General features: G+C 41.9%; 1 protein-coding gene across 1 annotated transcript in view; it reads right to left on the bottom strand.

The window, feature by feature from the left end:
• LOC141133983 (uncharacterized) overlaps positions 1-14,364 on the bottom strand; it is a 90,553-nt gene that overhangs the window by 16,997 nt on the left and 59,192 nt on the right. Inside the window, exon 9 of the mRNA XM_073623582.1 lies at positions 13,449-13,589. Within this exon, the coding sequence (XP_073479683.1) occupies positions 13,449-13,589 (141 nt within the window). The remainder of the gene's footprint in view (positions 1-13,448; positions 13,590-14,364) is intronic.

The raw sequence follows: 14,364 nt of genomic DNA, 5'->3' as shown, positions 1-14,364 counted from the left end.
TTATATTTTGGAATATTCAGATTACCAAGGTAAATATATTTTTTTTTAAATCAGAAGAAAGTTTGATTCAAACTAGAGAAGCATACTGCCAAAATATTTTTGCAAAAAATGGTGTTAATCAGGAGAATGCCGATAAGAGAAAAGGTACCGATAACGGCACTGAAAACACACTGCGAATTCGCCCAAATTCGCAAAGGACCACTGTGAAGACATGCATAGAATTTAAAGGGATACATTTTTCTTGAGCTTTTCTTGCGCTAAAAAGGTGCTAATAAAGGCCGACAATAAATTCATATTCATTTAAATTGATGATTTTAATTAAAAAGTCCAATACAATTGTGTATAAAAATAAATATTTTTTTATGAGCAAATTTTCGTTTTAGGCACCAAAATTTCCATTCAGTGCACCTCTAATTTGAACACATTCAAGCATACACATTCCATAAACACTCACAAAAGAATGCAAAGTTGTAATGTTGAAAAAACAAAATAGGCAATTACAGCTTCCAACTGCATAGAGCTCACCAAAGAAAAAATACAGCCCCACCTAGTGGCCAAAAACAGGAATTACAGTGCCAATAGAGCATTATTATTGCACAATCCAAAGTCAGAAAGTAATAACCAGCATCAAGTAACCAACAGCGTTCTACCTCCATATCCTATCTATAATCAGGTCTCCTGGGGCCAAGCCTGGTGCATCAAGTTAACCTCCCCAAACTTTTTTTTTTTTTTTTTAACAGGAAAAACCCTTTCAAATTTAGCGGGGCATCCACAGTGCTGGTAAAGAACCTTTTTAAGTAACACCCATAAGTTCTAGCCATTCCTTAAGAGAGGGAAGTGCTTTTCTCGTGGAAAATAAATTTTATGTACCTGAAACAAGGCTCAGGAAACAGCTTCCTTAGAAAAGGCATCTAGTATAATATCAAAATCTCACAAGCCAACAGCGCCCGAGGTCAGAAGGGATGTCTGTTTGGAATACTCTGACAAAAGCCCCATTTTAAACAATTTCACCAGAGTATAATGAGCTCACAAAAAAAGGTACAATTGCGATAAACGTTGAGAAGTATTAAGAGAACTTAGCTTGCACTGCTTCCAGTGCATTTTCCCACTGTTCAGACAAGTCTCCCACATCGGACTCTCGCAGATCCATGGCCTTACAGGGGTAGGCCTCCAAATAGATATCCAGTAGGGATACATGACAAATTAGAAATAAGGCCCAGTACAGGTTTTAGCGTCAGCCCTAGATTAATGCCTTCCCTAGAAAAGGCTTCTAATATAATATCAAAATCTCACAAGCAGACAGCGCCCGAGGTCAGAAGGGATGTCTGTTTGGAATACTCTACTGACCATAGCAAGAACAGACTACCAAAAATAAGTGTTGGGGAAAGAGAAAAGTCAGAGGACAGATTTTGTGTCTGCACCGCGTGGGACAGCTGCAAATAGTAAACATACCGGTACATGGATTGTGGTAGACTGGTAGTCTGCAATGAAGGAAAGGATAGCAATTTACCAGCTCTAAAGATATGCTTCGTGTGTGAAACCATAAGCATGCTACTTAGGCGAGCATAAATTTCATCAGTACCGGGTACGTGGTATTATTCCAAATAAGACTAAATTTTGTAAACCCAGTTACCCCTTGCAGCCGTTTGACCTTACCCCAGATTTTGTGCATTAACCTATATGTGGGGAAAAGATGGTTGGATTTAGCAAACTGCGATTCTAAACCTTCCACGAGTGAAGCCGATCTAGTGTGGTAAAGCATATTGGACACTGAGAGATTCCGAGTTTCAACAGCCAGCCCAGGTTTAAGCATACCCTCCCACACGTGCTGCAGTTGAGCAGCCAAATAGTACACCCATGGGTTGGGGAATGCTATGCCCAGTTTTCTTTGATTTTTGTAATTGTTCTAGGCAGATTCTAGGTAAACCTTGCCTCCAAAAGTAGTTAAAAAAATGAAATTAATAGCCTGAAAAAGCTTGAGGAGGTGGTACTATGGGACAATTATGGAAAAAGTGTGTTTAACCGCTTTAAGACCGCCAGCCATCGTTTATCGGCTGCAGAATGGGACTGCCGCGTGAATCGCTGAAGCTGAACGGCGCTCTGGGGCGCGTGCTCCCACAGTGCCCGCGGCAATGGGATTCGTTACAGAACCGATCAGTCTACAGGTCCAGGATAATGATTTCTGGCCTGGACCTGCTAGTCGGTTCTGGCGAATGAAATGCCTCCCCTGCCTAATGTAATGAGTAATGTAAATACAGGCAGGGGAAGTGATGTCATCTCCCCTCGTGGAACTCTTTTCGGTTCCAGAGAGAGGATGTCTAACAGAGAGTTGCACTACACTAACTCCAGTAGACGTAGACACACTTGTCACCCCCCAGCTAACCCCTTCACTCCCTGTCACTGTCTCACCAAGTGCAGTTTTCAGATTTTTCACGGATCACTGTACTGGTGTCATTGGTGATACTAATCAGCGTTAGGGCAGTTAGTAGTAGGCTCAGGTAGCCACCTAAACCCCCCTATTAAAGGTTTAACCCTTTGATCACCCCCAGTTAACCCTTTCATGCCGTGTCACGAATATAGTGTACAGATCTTATTTCTAAACACTGTATTTAGTATCAAGGTTGACGCTAGATACTGTCACCATCATGTTTTTACAGCGTCAGGGTACCCGCCATATATTGCTGAATAAAGGTTTAAAGTGGTTGTAAACCCTTACAGACCACTTTTACCTACAGGTAAGCCTAGATTAAGGCTTACCTGTAGGTGCAAGAAATATCTCCTAAACCTACATGGTTTAGGAGATATTTCCAAAAGACAGACGCCGATGTCTACGGTGCATGCGCTGTAGACAGCGGCGCGCAGGCGCACTGAGTGCCGTTAGTGGCATTACTGGCACGCATGCGCGGGAGTGACGTCATCGTGGCTCCAGCCAATCACAGCACCGGAGCCACGATACCCGGAAAGAAGATGGATGCTTCGTGGAAGAGGGGACAGCGGTGACATCGCAGGCTCCTGTGTCAGGTAAGTGACCCATAATAGGCTACTATGCGATGCATAGTAGCCCATTATGCTTTACCTTTGCAGGGAAACAAAGAGGAAGTAAACCCATCAGGGTTTACTTCCTCTTTAACCCCCTGATCGCCCCCCAGTACAGGTTTTAGCGTCAGCCCCAGATTAATGCCAGTAGCGCTAACACCCACACACGATACACCTCCTTTACTAGTATAGGGTGTGAACGGATCAATATCTTTGATCTGATCAGTTCTATACTAGCGTCCCCAGTAGTTTAGAGTTAGCGGGATCAGCCCAGATACCTGCTAGCACCTGCGTTTAGCCCCTCGCCCATCCCAGCCCACACAAGTGCAGTATCAATCGATCACTGTCATTTACAAAACACATAACTGTAGTGTTTAGGCCTGATTCCTGCGAACTCTAACAGTTTTTTTGGTAGCGATTGAAGCAGGCTCTGACAACCAGGTTCTTTTGTTTGCCTGTGAGTCGCACTAGTTGCACCTGTAAATTTAGAGGCCACAATGTCCAATCGGAGGTACAGTAGTGAAGAGGCCTACACGTTTCTGAGCATGACAGATGAGTGAAGAGGAAGTCACTCATCTGTCAGATTCAGGCTTAGAATATGAACCAGTAGACATCAGCAGCACCCTGACAGAAAGCTATGACGACGGAGTAGTGGTCCCTGCCAAGGTCAGACGTACACGACCCCATTCTGTTGAGCCAGTGTACCAATGCTGCTCATCCTTCTGAACTGGCAAGCACCAGCGGTCTAGTACATCCTAGTCGTACATCCAGCACTGCAGTAACAATTGGTGGCGAGTCCTATAAGTGCAGTTCAAGCTGGTACACACAAGTAGTGTCCTGCAGCCACCAAGAAGACAAACACAGGCCCGTTGAGCCCATAGTGCCCTTCACGCTACATTTGCTAATTCTAATTGGGAGCCCACCATTTCTGCAGCGCCCGTACTTCCCCTATTCACTGGCCAACCCGGAATTCAGATAGAAACAGTTGATTGTACATCACTTGATTTTTATTCGCTGGTTTCTCACGGAAGATCTCTATAAATCTATTGTGGACCAAAGCAATTTGTATGCTGGTCAATTCATCGCCGCTAATCACCAGTTGACCCTTGCCTATCCCTCCTCATGGGCATAGTTCAAAAAGTGAGTTGCGGTCATAAAATTTAAATTCCAGGAAGAGATCATCACAGCCCTTCTGTTTCCAGATGGTGCGGTGGCACAACTTCCCAATGCAAATGCAGTGAGCCAGCTGCATGAGAGGCACTTCCCAGAAGTCCTCCGTGGTACCTCAGGCCAAAGAACACCCCAAAAAAGATGTTGTGTCTGTAGGAAATGCTGATACAGGTGTGACACCCGCTTTTATTGTCCCTCCTGACCTAACCAACCTGGTCTCTGCATTGGTGAATGTTTCCAACGCTACCACACACTTGTGGAGTATTAGCGTAGGGTACAGCACTGCACAATCATTGGGTCTTTCACAGGGTCTCCAAAGATGCCATCGCATTTTTAGAGAATCGAACCTGGAACCTTTACAGTTACAAATAAAAGTGTAAAAAAAAAAAAAAAAAAAATTATAAAAATAAAAAAGCCAAAAATTGTTGTTTTATTGTTCTCTCTTGTTTTCCTCTGTTTCACTGTATTTTATAACTGCAATGTTTTAATGTTACTATGTTTTATCATGTTTACTTTGTAGGAATGTAATTCTTTTATACTTCACTGTGTTTTATTGTTAACCATTATTTTCTTTGTAGGTACACCATTCAGCTGCAGCACTGATTTATTAATCTTGACAGCAACAGCGTTTGCTCTCACGATATGTAAATCAGCTACTCCAACACTGTAGGAGGTGATTTCACCACCACAGTTTAAAAAAAAAAAAAAAAAAAAGAAGAGCATATATGCCGAAGCATGGGGGCAGGGGTAGAGGGGCGATTTGTGTCAAGATAGCACAAAACCCTCCGAAAGGATCCCATTTTGAAAAGTAGACACCCCAAGGTATTTTCTAAGAGGCATGGCGAGTATTTTGCAGCTCTCACTTGTTTTTGAAAATTAAGAAAAAAAAAAAAAAATTTCTTTTTTCTTTTTTCAAAACTTTGTGACAAAAACACGAGATCTGCAAAATATTTTTATTTTTTTATCATTTTTCAATCACTTGACAAAAAAAAAAAAAAAAAAAAATTATTCAGTGTGCTCAACAAGCCTCTCAGCAAATTCCTTGGGGTGTCTACTTTCCAAAATGGGGCAATTTGGAGGTTTTGTACTGCCCTGCCATTTTAGCACCTCAAGAAATATGATCGGCAGTCACAAACTAAAAGCTGCGTAAACTCCAGAAAATGTACCCTAGTTTGTAGACGCTATACCTTTTGCGAAAACCAATAAATATACGCTTATTGATTTATTTTTTTACCTGAGACATGTGGCTGAATGCTTTTTGGCCTAAATGTATGACTAAAATTGAGTTTATTGTATTTTTTTTATAACAAAGTAAAAAAACATGTCTTTTTTCATGTATATCGCAAAAAATAAAAACCGCCGAGGTGATCAAATACCACCAAAAGAAAGCTCTATTTGTGGGAAAAAAAAGGACACAAATTTAGTTTGAGTAAAGCATTGCATGACCGCACAATTACCATTTAAAACAGCGCGTGCCAAATTGTAAAAAGTGCTCTGGTCAGGAAGGGGGTAAAATCTTCCGGGGCCGAAGTGGTTAACTTCATCCCAGAATTTAGTAAGCAGCGGCAGTATATTGAGACGAAAGTAGTTAGGTAAAACGGGCAAAATTACCACACCTAAATGCCTAAATAACTCAACTACCAGGACGGGGCAGAATGTGTGATTTATATAAAGTTTAACGACTTCCCGCCAAGCCGATTGTCAAATGGCTGGGTGGGACCTTTGTTATTCTGGGTCATATGACGACGTCCTGGAATGCTCCTCGTGCATGCCCGACTGCGGCGCAATCTGTCGCCGGCTGTGTCCACCTGTGATCAAATCACAGCTAAATCACAATAATACACATTGAATGAATCAGTAAAATTCACTGGTATAAGCAAACGTGTATAAAAAAACAAAAAACAAAAACAAAAACCCATGCACACTTTTTTTTTTTATTTCATTTTCCCAAACATTACAACTTCAAAAAGCTTGCCATGCCTCTTACTAAATAGCATGGACTGTCTACTGTCCAAAAGGGGGTCATTTGGGGAATATTTCTACTGTCCTGGCATTTTCGGACCTCAAGAATTTCTTTTTGATCTCTCTCAGTTTGTGGACCATTTCTTACAGATTAAACAAACACTGATTTGGATTATAATCACCAAAGAAATGTAGTAGAATAGAGTTTGACCTAATTTTTTGAAGATTTGCAAAATTCTATAATGGAAACAAAAAGCAGAGCGGCTCTATTGCGCAAAACAACGTACCTGTACGTCGTTCCATGCAATAGTGTGGGTGCTGCACGGAGGAGGAGCCAATGCGTGTGGATCCCCGTTCTGACAGGGGACAATGTGGAGATCTGCTGTTCCTAGTGATTAGGAACAGCAATCTCTGTTGTTCCTGTCAGCACTTCCCCCACAGTAAGAAAGCACACTGAGGGAACACATTTAACCCTTTGATCGCTCCATTAACCCCTTCCCTGCCAGTGTCATTTATACAGTAATCAGTGCATTTTTTTTAGCACTGATCACTGTATTGGTGTCACTGGTCCTAAAAAAGTGTCAGTTTGGGTCAGATTTGTCCGCCGCAATGTCACAGTCCTGCTAAAAATTGCAGATCCCCGACATTTTTGGATATGTATTATAGCAGAAAGTAAAAAGAAAAAAAATGTTTTTTTAAAAATTGTCAGTCTTTGTTTATAGCGCAAAAAATAAAAACCGCAGAGGTGATCAAACACCACCAAAAGAAAGCTATATTTGTGGGGGAAAAAAAAGACATAAATTTTATTTGGGTACAGCGTCGCACGCCTGCACAATGGTCAGTTAAAGTAATGCAGTGCCGTATTGCAAAAAATGGCCTGTCATTAAGGATGCAATTCCTTCTGGAGTTGAAGTGGTTAAAGGACATGCGACTCAAAAACTGCACCAAAAATGCTCAGTGGGCATTTTTGAGATGTTTCCCATTAATTTCAATGGAGAGAACCATTTTTGACGCGCTTCCCCCCCCCCCACCCCGAAACATGCTCCAAAGATGCTGCAAGCAGGATTTTTCTTACCACAATAAAAGCGCCCTGCCCCAGTGTGAAAACATTCATTGGATTTTAAAAAGGGAAGTATTTTTCTTGAGCCTATCATGCATTTTTTGTTTTTTTTTTGTTTTTGTTTTTTACACAAAAGCGCTTGTAAAACTCTCTCCATGTGAAAGGGCCCTTACAAATTTGCATGCTTGTTTCAAAACTTTAAGCATAGAATAGACACATCTAGAATTTACAGAAACAGCAGGGTATATTTTACTTTTATCACAAGTATAAAATGAAATCAATACAGAGAAACTATAGTCTATGGGCTCCTTGGACTGTAGAGGATGAGGGGCAGGAAGGCGCCAAAAAAGCAGACATTACGCGTTTTTGTTTTTTCCAAGAATACTTTTGGAGCATGTGGATGTGAATTAAAAACACCAGCCTCTCTGTAAAGGATGTATGCTAAAGACATACACAGTGCTGTGCAAAAAAATGCTGAAAATTACCACTTCAGCTCCAGGCCTTTTCTTGACATGTTTATATGTAAAAATCAGTACTTTTTGCTAGAAAATTAGTTAAAACCCCCAAACACATAAAATTTATATACAGTCTATATAATTTTTACAGTTGAGCCCTAGAGAATAAATGGGTGCGTGATTCAATTTTTTATGTGGCACGGTATTTGCGCAGCATTTTTTCCATTGCAATTTATTTTTTCTCTCTAATTTTAAAAACACAATTCGTAAGCCAATTTGTAAAATCTAAAAGATGTTACGCCGGGTAAATCGATACCAAACATGTCACGCTTTAAAATTGCACACGCCTGTGCAATGGCGACAAACGGCATAAACTTTAATATCCATGGGCAAAGTTTAAAAAGCCTTTACAGGTTATCACTTTAGATTTATAGAGATGATCTAGTGCTAGAGTTACTGCCCATGATCTTACATTTGCAGCGATAACTCACATGTGTGGGACGATCGCTGTCTGCGTGTGTGCGGGACCGATGCATGCATTCACATTTGAGCACTAGCACGGGGGGACAGGGGCACTTTTTTTTTTTTTAACTATTAATTTTTTATTTTTACACTCTTGCTTTAAATTTTTTTTTATCACTTTTATTGCTGTCACAAGGAATGTAAACATCCTTTGTGACCGCAACTCTTAATGAAGAGATCTGGGGTCTATAAGACCCCAAATCCCTCTGCCCTTACACGCATTTAAAATATCTAGATTGGCGTGTTTGAATACTTTAGATTTTTTAAATATGGCGCTGTTGACATCCGGGTAATCCAGAAGTGATTTCAGATCATTGCTTCTGGGTTGCTATCACAAACAGCCGATCAAAGCCAAATCCAGCTTTGTTTGGCTGTGTGACCAGCCAGTGGACACGCAGGCTGGTCGCCCAGGTCTCCCGATGGGACGGGAGAGCCCGAGCAAGCCGCAGAAGGCAGCAGGAGGAGGGAAGGGGGGGCGGGGACTACATCTCTCCCACTATTTGCAATAGCAATCGAGCAGCTAGTTAAGCCACTCAAATTACCATTACAAGAGCGCCGACTGCTGTAGGCATCATCCCGGTATAGCCCCCGAAAGCCCAGCGGCGTACAAGTACGTCGCTGGCTGTTAGGAATGCTTTCAGAAACAGAAGAGTTAAACGTTTATTTTTTTATCAACAAAATCAAAAGTAAATGAACAGAAGAGAAATCCAAATTAAATCAATATTTGCTGTAACCACCCTTTGCTTCCAAAAAAGCATACATTTTTCTAGGTAAACTGCTACAGTTCTTGAAGGAACTCAGCAGGCAGGTTGTTCCAAACATCCTGGAGAAATAACCACAGATCTGTGTAATCCCAGGCAGACTCAATGAATGTTGAGATCTGGGGCTCTTTGGGGGCCAAACCACCACTTCCTGGACTCCCTGTTCTTTACACTGAAGCTAGTTCTTAATGACAGTGACTGCATGTTTTGGGGTCATCCTTCTGCTGCAGAATACATTTTTTTAAATCACACGCCTCCTAGATGGTATGGCAGGATGGATAAGCACCTGCCTATATTTCTCAGCACGAAGGACACCACTGATCCTGACCAAATCTTCAAATCCCACCATGTAAAAGGAGCCTTTAAGAGTGTCTCTCACTTCTACTCTGCAGAACCTTTAAAAGAAGGAAGGAACACGTTATAAAAAAGTACATTTAAAAGATGTTTAAGACTGGGTCTACCACTAGAACAGACCACTTTTTTGCGGACCCTTTCTCCACTGAATAGGGCACAGCAATGATCTTTGGAGGGGTGAAAATCTTTTCTGGATTGACCAGTTGTCATAAATTGACCATTATATGTTCAAATTTGAACATATTTGTCATGAACAGTAATGTCTTTTTAGATTTAGCATGTACGCAAAGAAGCATGTCATGATGGAGATTCAAGTGCGACATTGCCAAGGCTACTGTGCACAGTGAAAATTCTTAGTCAGGTATGCCGCTTGTTGTGTGCCCGAGAGAGCTAGAATCGGATACAGAGACTGATGTTAAAATCGGGTTCTGCTCCAATGCAAGAGAAGCATTGTCACTATGAGTTTGGGAGTGGGGCCCTTCAGCCGAGCAAATGTTTGAGTTTCACCACAGCTTCCTTTCTCCTGGTTTCCATCATGGCTACCAGTGAGGGTTATTGTGCAAAAATCGGGCAAGCATGTCCAAAAAGGAGTATGCAGCAGGGTGCAGACTGTTCTGTAGTCCCCATGGCAAAAGGGCAAAGAAAGTGTGTGACTTACGCTGTGATGCAACACCTGGTTCCACACAAGACTAAGACGAAGGCCTGAGTATTTACATTTTTGTTACCAAGTTTGAAAAGTTTACAGGGTGAATACATTTCAAACAGTTCCTGGCCTCCTGATAGATATAACATGAACGTATACTATTCAGGATTGTGGGGCTACAGTAACAGTCCAAGAAAGTGTGTTACTCTCTTACCTGTCCACGGCACTGGTCCCTGTATAGTCAGGGGTCTTCAGGGTCTGGGTTCCATAAGAATAAACTACAGCCCTGGACCTGTGTACCACCCTGCAGCTAACTTGTTGTTTGTACAAAGTGCCAAGGTGAGCGCCCAAGCTACAGTGTCTGAAGCAACATTACAGGCCATCCCCATGCTGTAGGATTAGAGTATGGTTTTCAAGGTTTTACAGAGATGGCACGGACTCAGATGCACTTCAATTGTTGTTTTAGAATATGGTGAAAAGTTGAATAAGTAAGCCGAGGAAAAATAAACTAGTTAAGCTAAGAATGATTTCTCCATAAGGAAGAAGAGGTCCATCACCTTAGGACACCAGCAAAAATGTGAGGACTCACAAAGTGGGGGCATACAGGTGCTGTTTTCTCAAAAGCTGTCCAGTATCCAATCATCTGAAAGTATCATCCTATATACCCTAGGGCATGGATGCTCAACCTGTGGCCCTCCAGCTGTTGCGGAACTACATTTTCCATGAGGCATTGCAAGGCTGATGGCTACAAGCATGACTCCCAAAGTCTGAGGCATGATCGGACTTTGTAACAGCTGGAGGGCCACAGGTCGAGCACCCATGCCCTAGGGTCTATGAATATTGAGCCTGTGTCCTGTACTGCACAATTAAGATAGGTCATGTAACTTTTGGTGGACAGTTAGGAAGTGTCTGCTCATTGCAAATCAACTCACAATTCTTAAATGGAAAACTTGATTAATTGGCAGCTCTATAAAAGAATATGTAAATATAATCAGAAATTAATTTAGTGTAGTGCAACAGTAAAAAAGTCCACAAAGTCCCATAAGGATGTGATCACATACACATCAAATTGTGTTGTGTGAGCCTAACCTTCATGCACTGTGATTATCCATCATCGAGCGAAGTGCCTGCTCACCTCCTCACAACCCAGATAAGTGGCTACACTCCTCCCTGATAGGATATGAACCCCCATCCTCACAGGTCCCCACATATTATATATGAATTGAAGCAAAAAGGACAGGACAGACAACGTATTACCGTAATAACTCTTTATTATACTCTGCTTAAAAAGTTACACTTACAAAAGAATGAAATGAAAACATGTTTTTCATATGTCATCCGGCTCACCACCTCCATACGTCACAGAGCTCTACTCCTCTCTCCTAGATGCGTGTCGCCACATGATAGGGCTTCTCCCACAGGAGAAGCTGAAGAAGCCCTATCACGTGGCCACACACATCTAGGGGAGGAGAAGAGCTCTGGCGTTTACTGAAGTCGCGCCGATTGAGGTGGTGAGCTGGACGACCGATGAAAAACGCATTTTATTTAATTCTTTTGTAAGTGCAACTTTTTAAGGGCGGTATAGTCCATGGGGACCTGTGAGGATGGGAGTTCAAATCCCGAGGAAAAAGAGTAGGAGTGGAGCCATTAATCCGGGTTGTGAGGAGATCAGCTTTGTTTGATCTGTATGGAGGGGAGCAGGCACTTCGCTTGGTGATGGATAATCACAGTGCATGAAGATTAGGGACAGGGTGCTTTGAAGTAGAAAAGCACATATTCACGGAAGACTTCACTTGTTTGTTTTTTTACTATCATTTCACAAATACTTCACAACACAATATGGGACTTTGTGGATTGTTTTTTTACTGCTGCGCTACACTTAATTCATTTCTGATTATATTTACTAGATGTTTTGTGGAATCACTTACACAGCGGTTGGCTGGTCAGCACTGTATCGTTTTGTATAGAATTTATTTATTTTAGTTTCACAGATTAGTTTAGGGTTTGTGCTGATTGTTACAATCACATTTATTAGAAAAGAACGTGATTTTTTTTTATCCCATAAATCATATGTACCTAGGTGGATGCAGCATCTGTCCCCGCCCCCTCTTCACTGAGAACCGAGCCACCGAACACCGTCGATAGCTCGGTTCTCTCACCTCCCAGAGCGGAGAGCTGCTGCCTATCAGCTGCTCTGCTCCTCCACGTTCACTAGGGCGCAGAGCTGCGGAAGGGCGGGGAGTGGCCGTCTCAGCGACTCGCTGAGACGCCTATCAGTCCAGGCACCTGGCAGAACCAGACTTCCAGAGTCGGAATGACACAGTGCCTGGACTGATCTTGGCGACATCAGCAGAGAGAGAACTTCAGACCGCTCTCTGCTGAAAACGGGTCACAGGAGTGCAAAACGAACCTGCATCTGTAACCCTTAGGAGAAGCCCAGCCAAATGAGCTCAGGCAGGAATTCTTCTTTAAAGAATATGTAAACCGAATATTTCATAGTCCTGATATGTGACTATCTATACCATGTGCTTGTATAAAATGTATCCTGTTCTCTTTGTATGGCTTCCTTTGTGTGAAATCAGGTGTTTCCGGTCCTGTCAGTCCCTCTGCTTTCCTATTAAAAATTGACCACACTAAGCAGGAGAACACACCACAAATCAGTTCTCTAGCTGTGCCAGGAACTAAGCCTGTTCTCCTCTCATTGATCGGACTTCCCCGTGTACACACGCACACACAAACAACCCCCCCCCCCCCCCCCACAAAGATCAGTGTGTTGTTGCTTCTCCTCCCCCAGCTCTCTAAGCTCCTTATGCAGCTGAGAACAAAGATTATGTGATCACCTATAAGAAAGGGGGTGGAATGGAGAAGGTATTTATAATGTTTTTATAAATAGATAGTTCAGCCTTTTTCAACCAGGGTACCTTGAAATATTTTCAGGGATGCCTTGAGAAATTGCCTAAACATTGATCAAAAATAGTATACAAGCCAGCAGGTGGCTAAAGCCTGCCTTTTTGTTACACAAACCCACTGGTTTTCATTATGCACCATTACGACTTTCTAGACATTGACATCATAACAACCAATGATGTCATCAGTTGATAAGGAGGATGTCTGTCGCCTCCACAGTATCCTTGTTTGACCCTCCTCTGCCTTTCTCCCTCAGCACTGGGGTCACATTAGCAGACTGATGGAGAGAAATTGAGGGAGAAGAGAAACTTAGGAATACTAGTTAGTACCAGTGTGCAAAAGTGTATTTGTTTTGGAAGAATAAAATCACCTCTAACGTTAAGTGTCCTATGTGTGGATATTGCTGCATTATGTAAAACTATTGGTATAGTTTTTTACATTTTAGAATGGGGTGCCTTGAGATTGTCTGTAATTTTAAAGGGTGCCTCGACTGAAAAAAGGTTGAGAAACACTGAGATAGTTAAACATACATAAGCAGTTTTGAATGCAGTAAGTTGTTGAGCACGCCAGGCAATTACCTGTGTTACAGGCTCTTCTTCACTGTCAGACTCGCTGCTCTCTGCCTTAATAGACTGTAAAGCAGGAAATAAGCTTTGTGCCTTCAACTTTGCTGCTGAGACAGCAGGCGGAGATGCAAGTTTAGGAGTTGGTGCCACTACCTGCAAAACAAAACAAATAAGGAATTATTTAACCACTTCAGCCCCGGAAGGATTTACCCCCTTCCTGACCAGAGCACTTTTTACAATTTGGCACTGCGTCGCTTTAACTGCCAATTGCGCGGTCATGCAATACCCAAACAAAATTTGCGCCCTTTCTTCACACAAATAGAGCTTTCTTTTGATGGTATTTGATCACCTCTGCCGTTTGTATTTTTTGCGCTATAAACGGAAAAAGACTGAAAATTTTGAAAAAAAAAAAATGATATTTTCTACTTTTTGTTATTAAAAAAAAATCCAATAAACTCAATTTTAGTCATACATTTAGGCCAAAATGTATTCGGCCACATGTCTTTGGTAAAAAAAAAATGTCAATAAGCGTATATTTATTGGTTTGTGCAAAAGTTATAGCATCTACAAACTAGGGTACATTTTCTGGAATTTACACAGCTTTTAGTTTATGACTGCCTATGTCATTTCTTGAGGTGCTAAAATGGCAGGGCATTACAACCCCCCCCCCCTCCCCCCCAAATGACCCCATTTTGGAAAGTAGACACCCCAAGGAAATTGCTGAGAGGCATGTTGAGCCCATTGAATATTAATTTTTTTTGTCCCAAGTGATTGAATAATGAAAAAAAAAAAAAAATTTACGAAAAGTTGTCACTAAATGATATATTGCTCACACAGGCCATGGGCAAATGTGGAATTGCACCCCAAAATACATTCAGCTGCTTCTCCCGAGTATGGGGATACCACATGTGTGGGACTTTTTGGGAGC

Source organism: Aquarana catesbeiana, linkage group LG03, assembly GCF_042186555.1.
Source record: "Aquarana catesbeiana isolate 2022-GZ linkage group LG03, ASM4218655v1, whole genome shotgun sequence".
NCBI lineage: Eukaryota > Metazoa > Chordata > Amphibia > Anura > Ranidae > Aquarana > Aquarana catesbeiana.
Note: the sequence above shows the minus strand (reverse complement) of the source record. Positions and strands in the feature narration are given on the sequence as shown.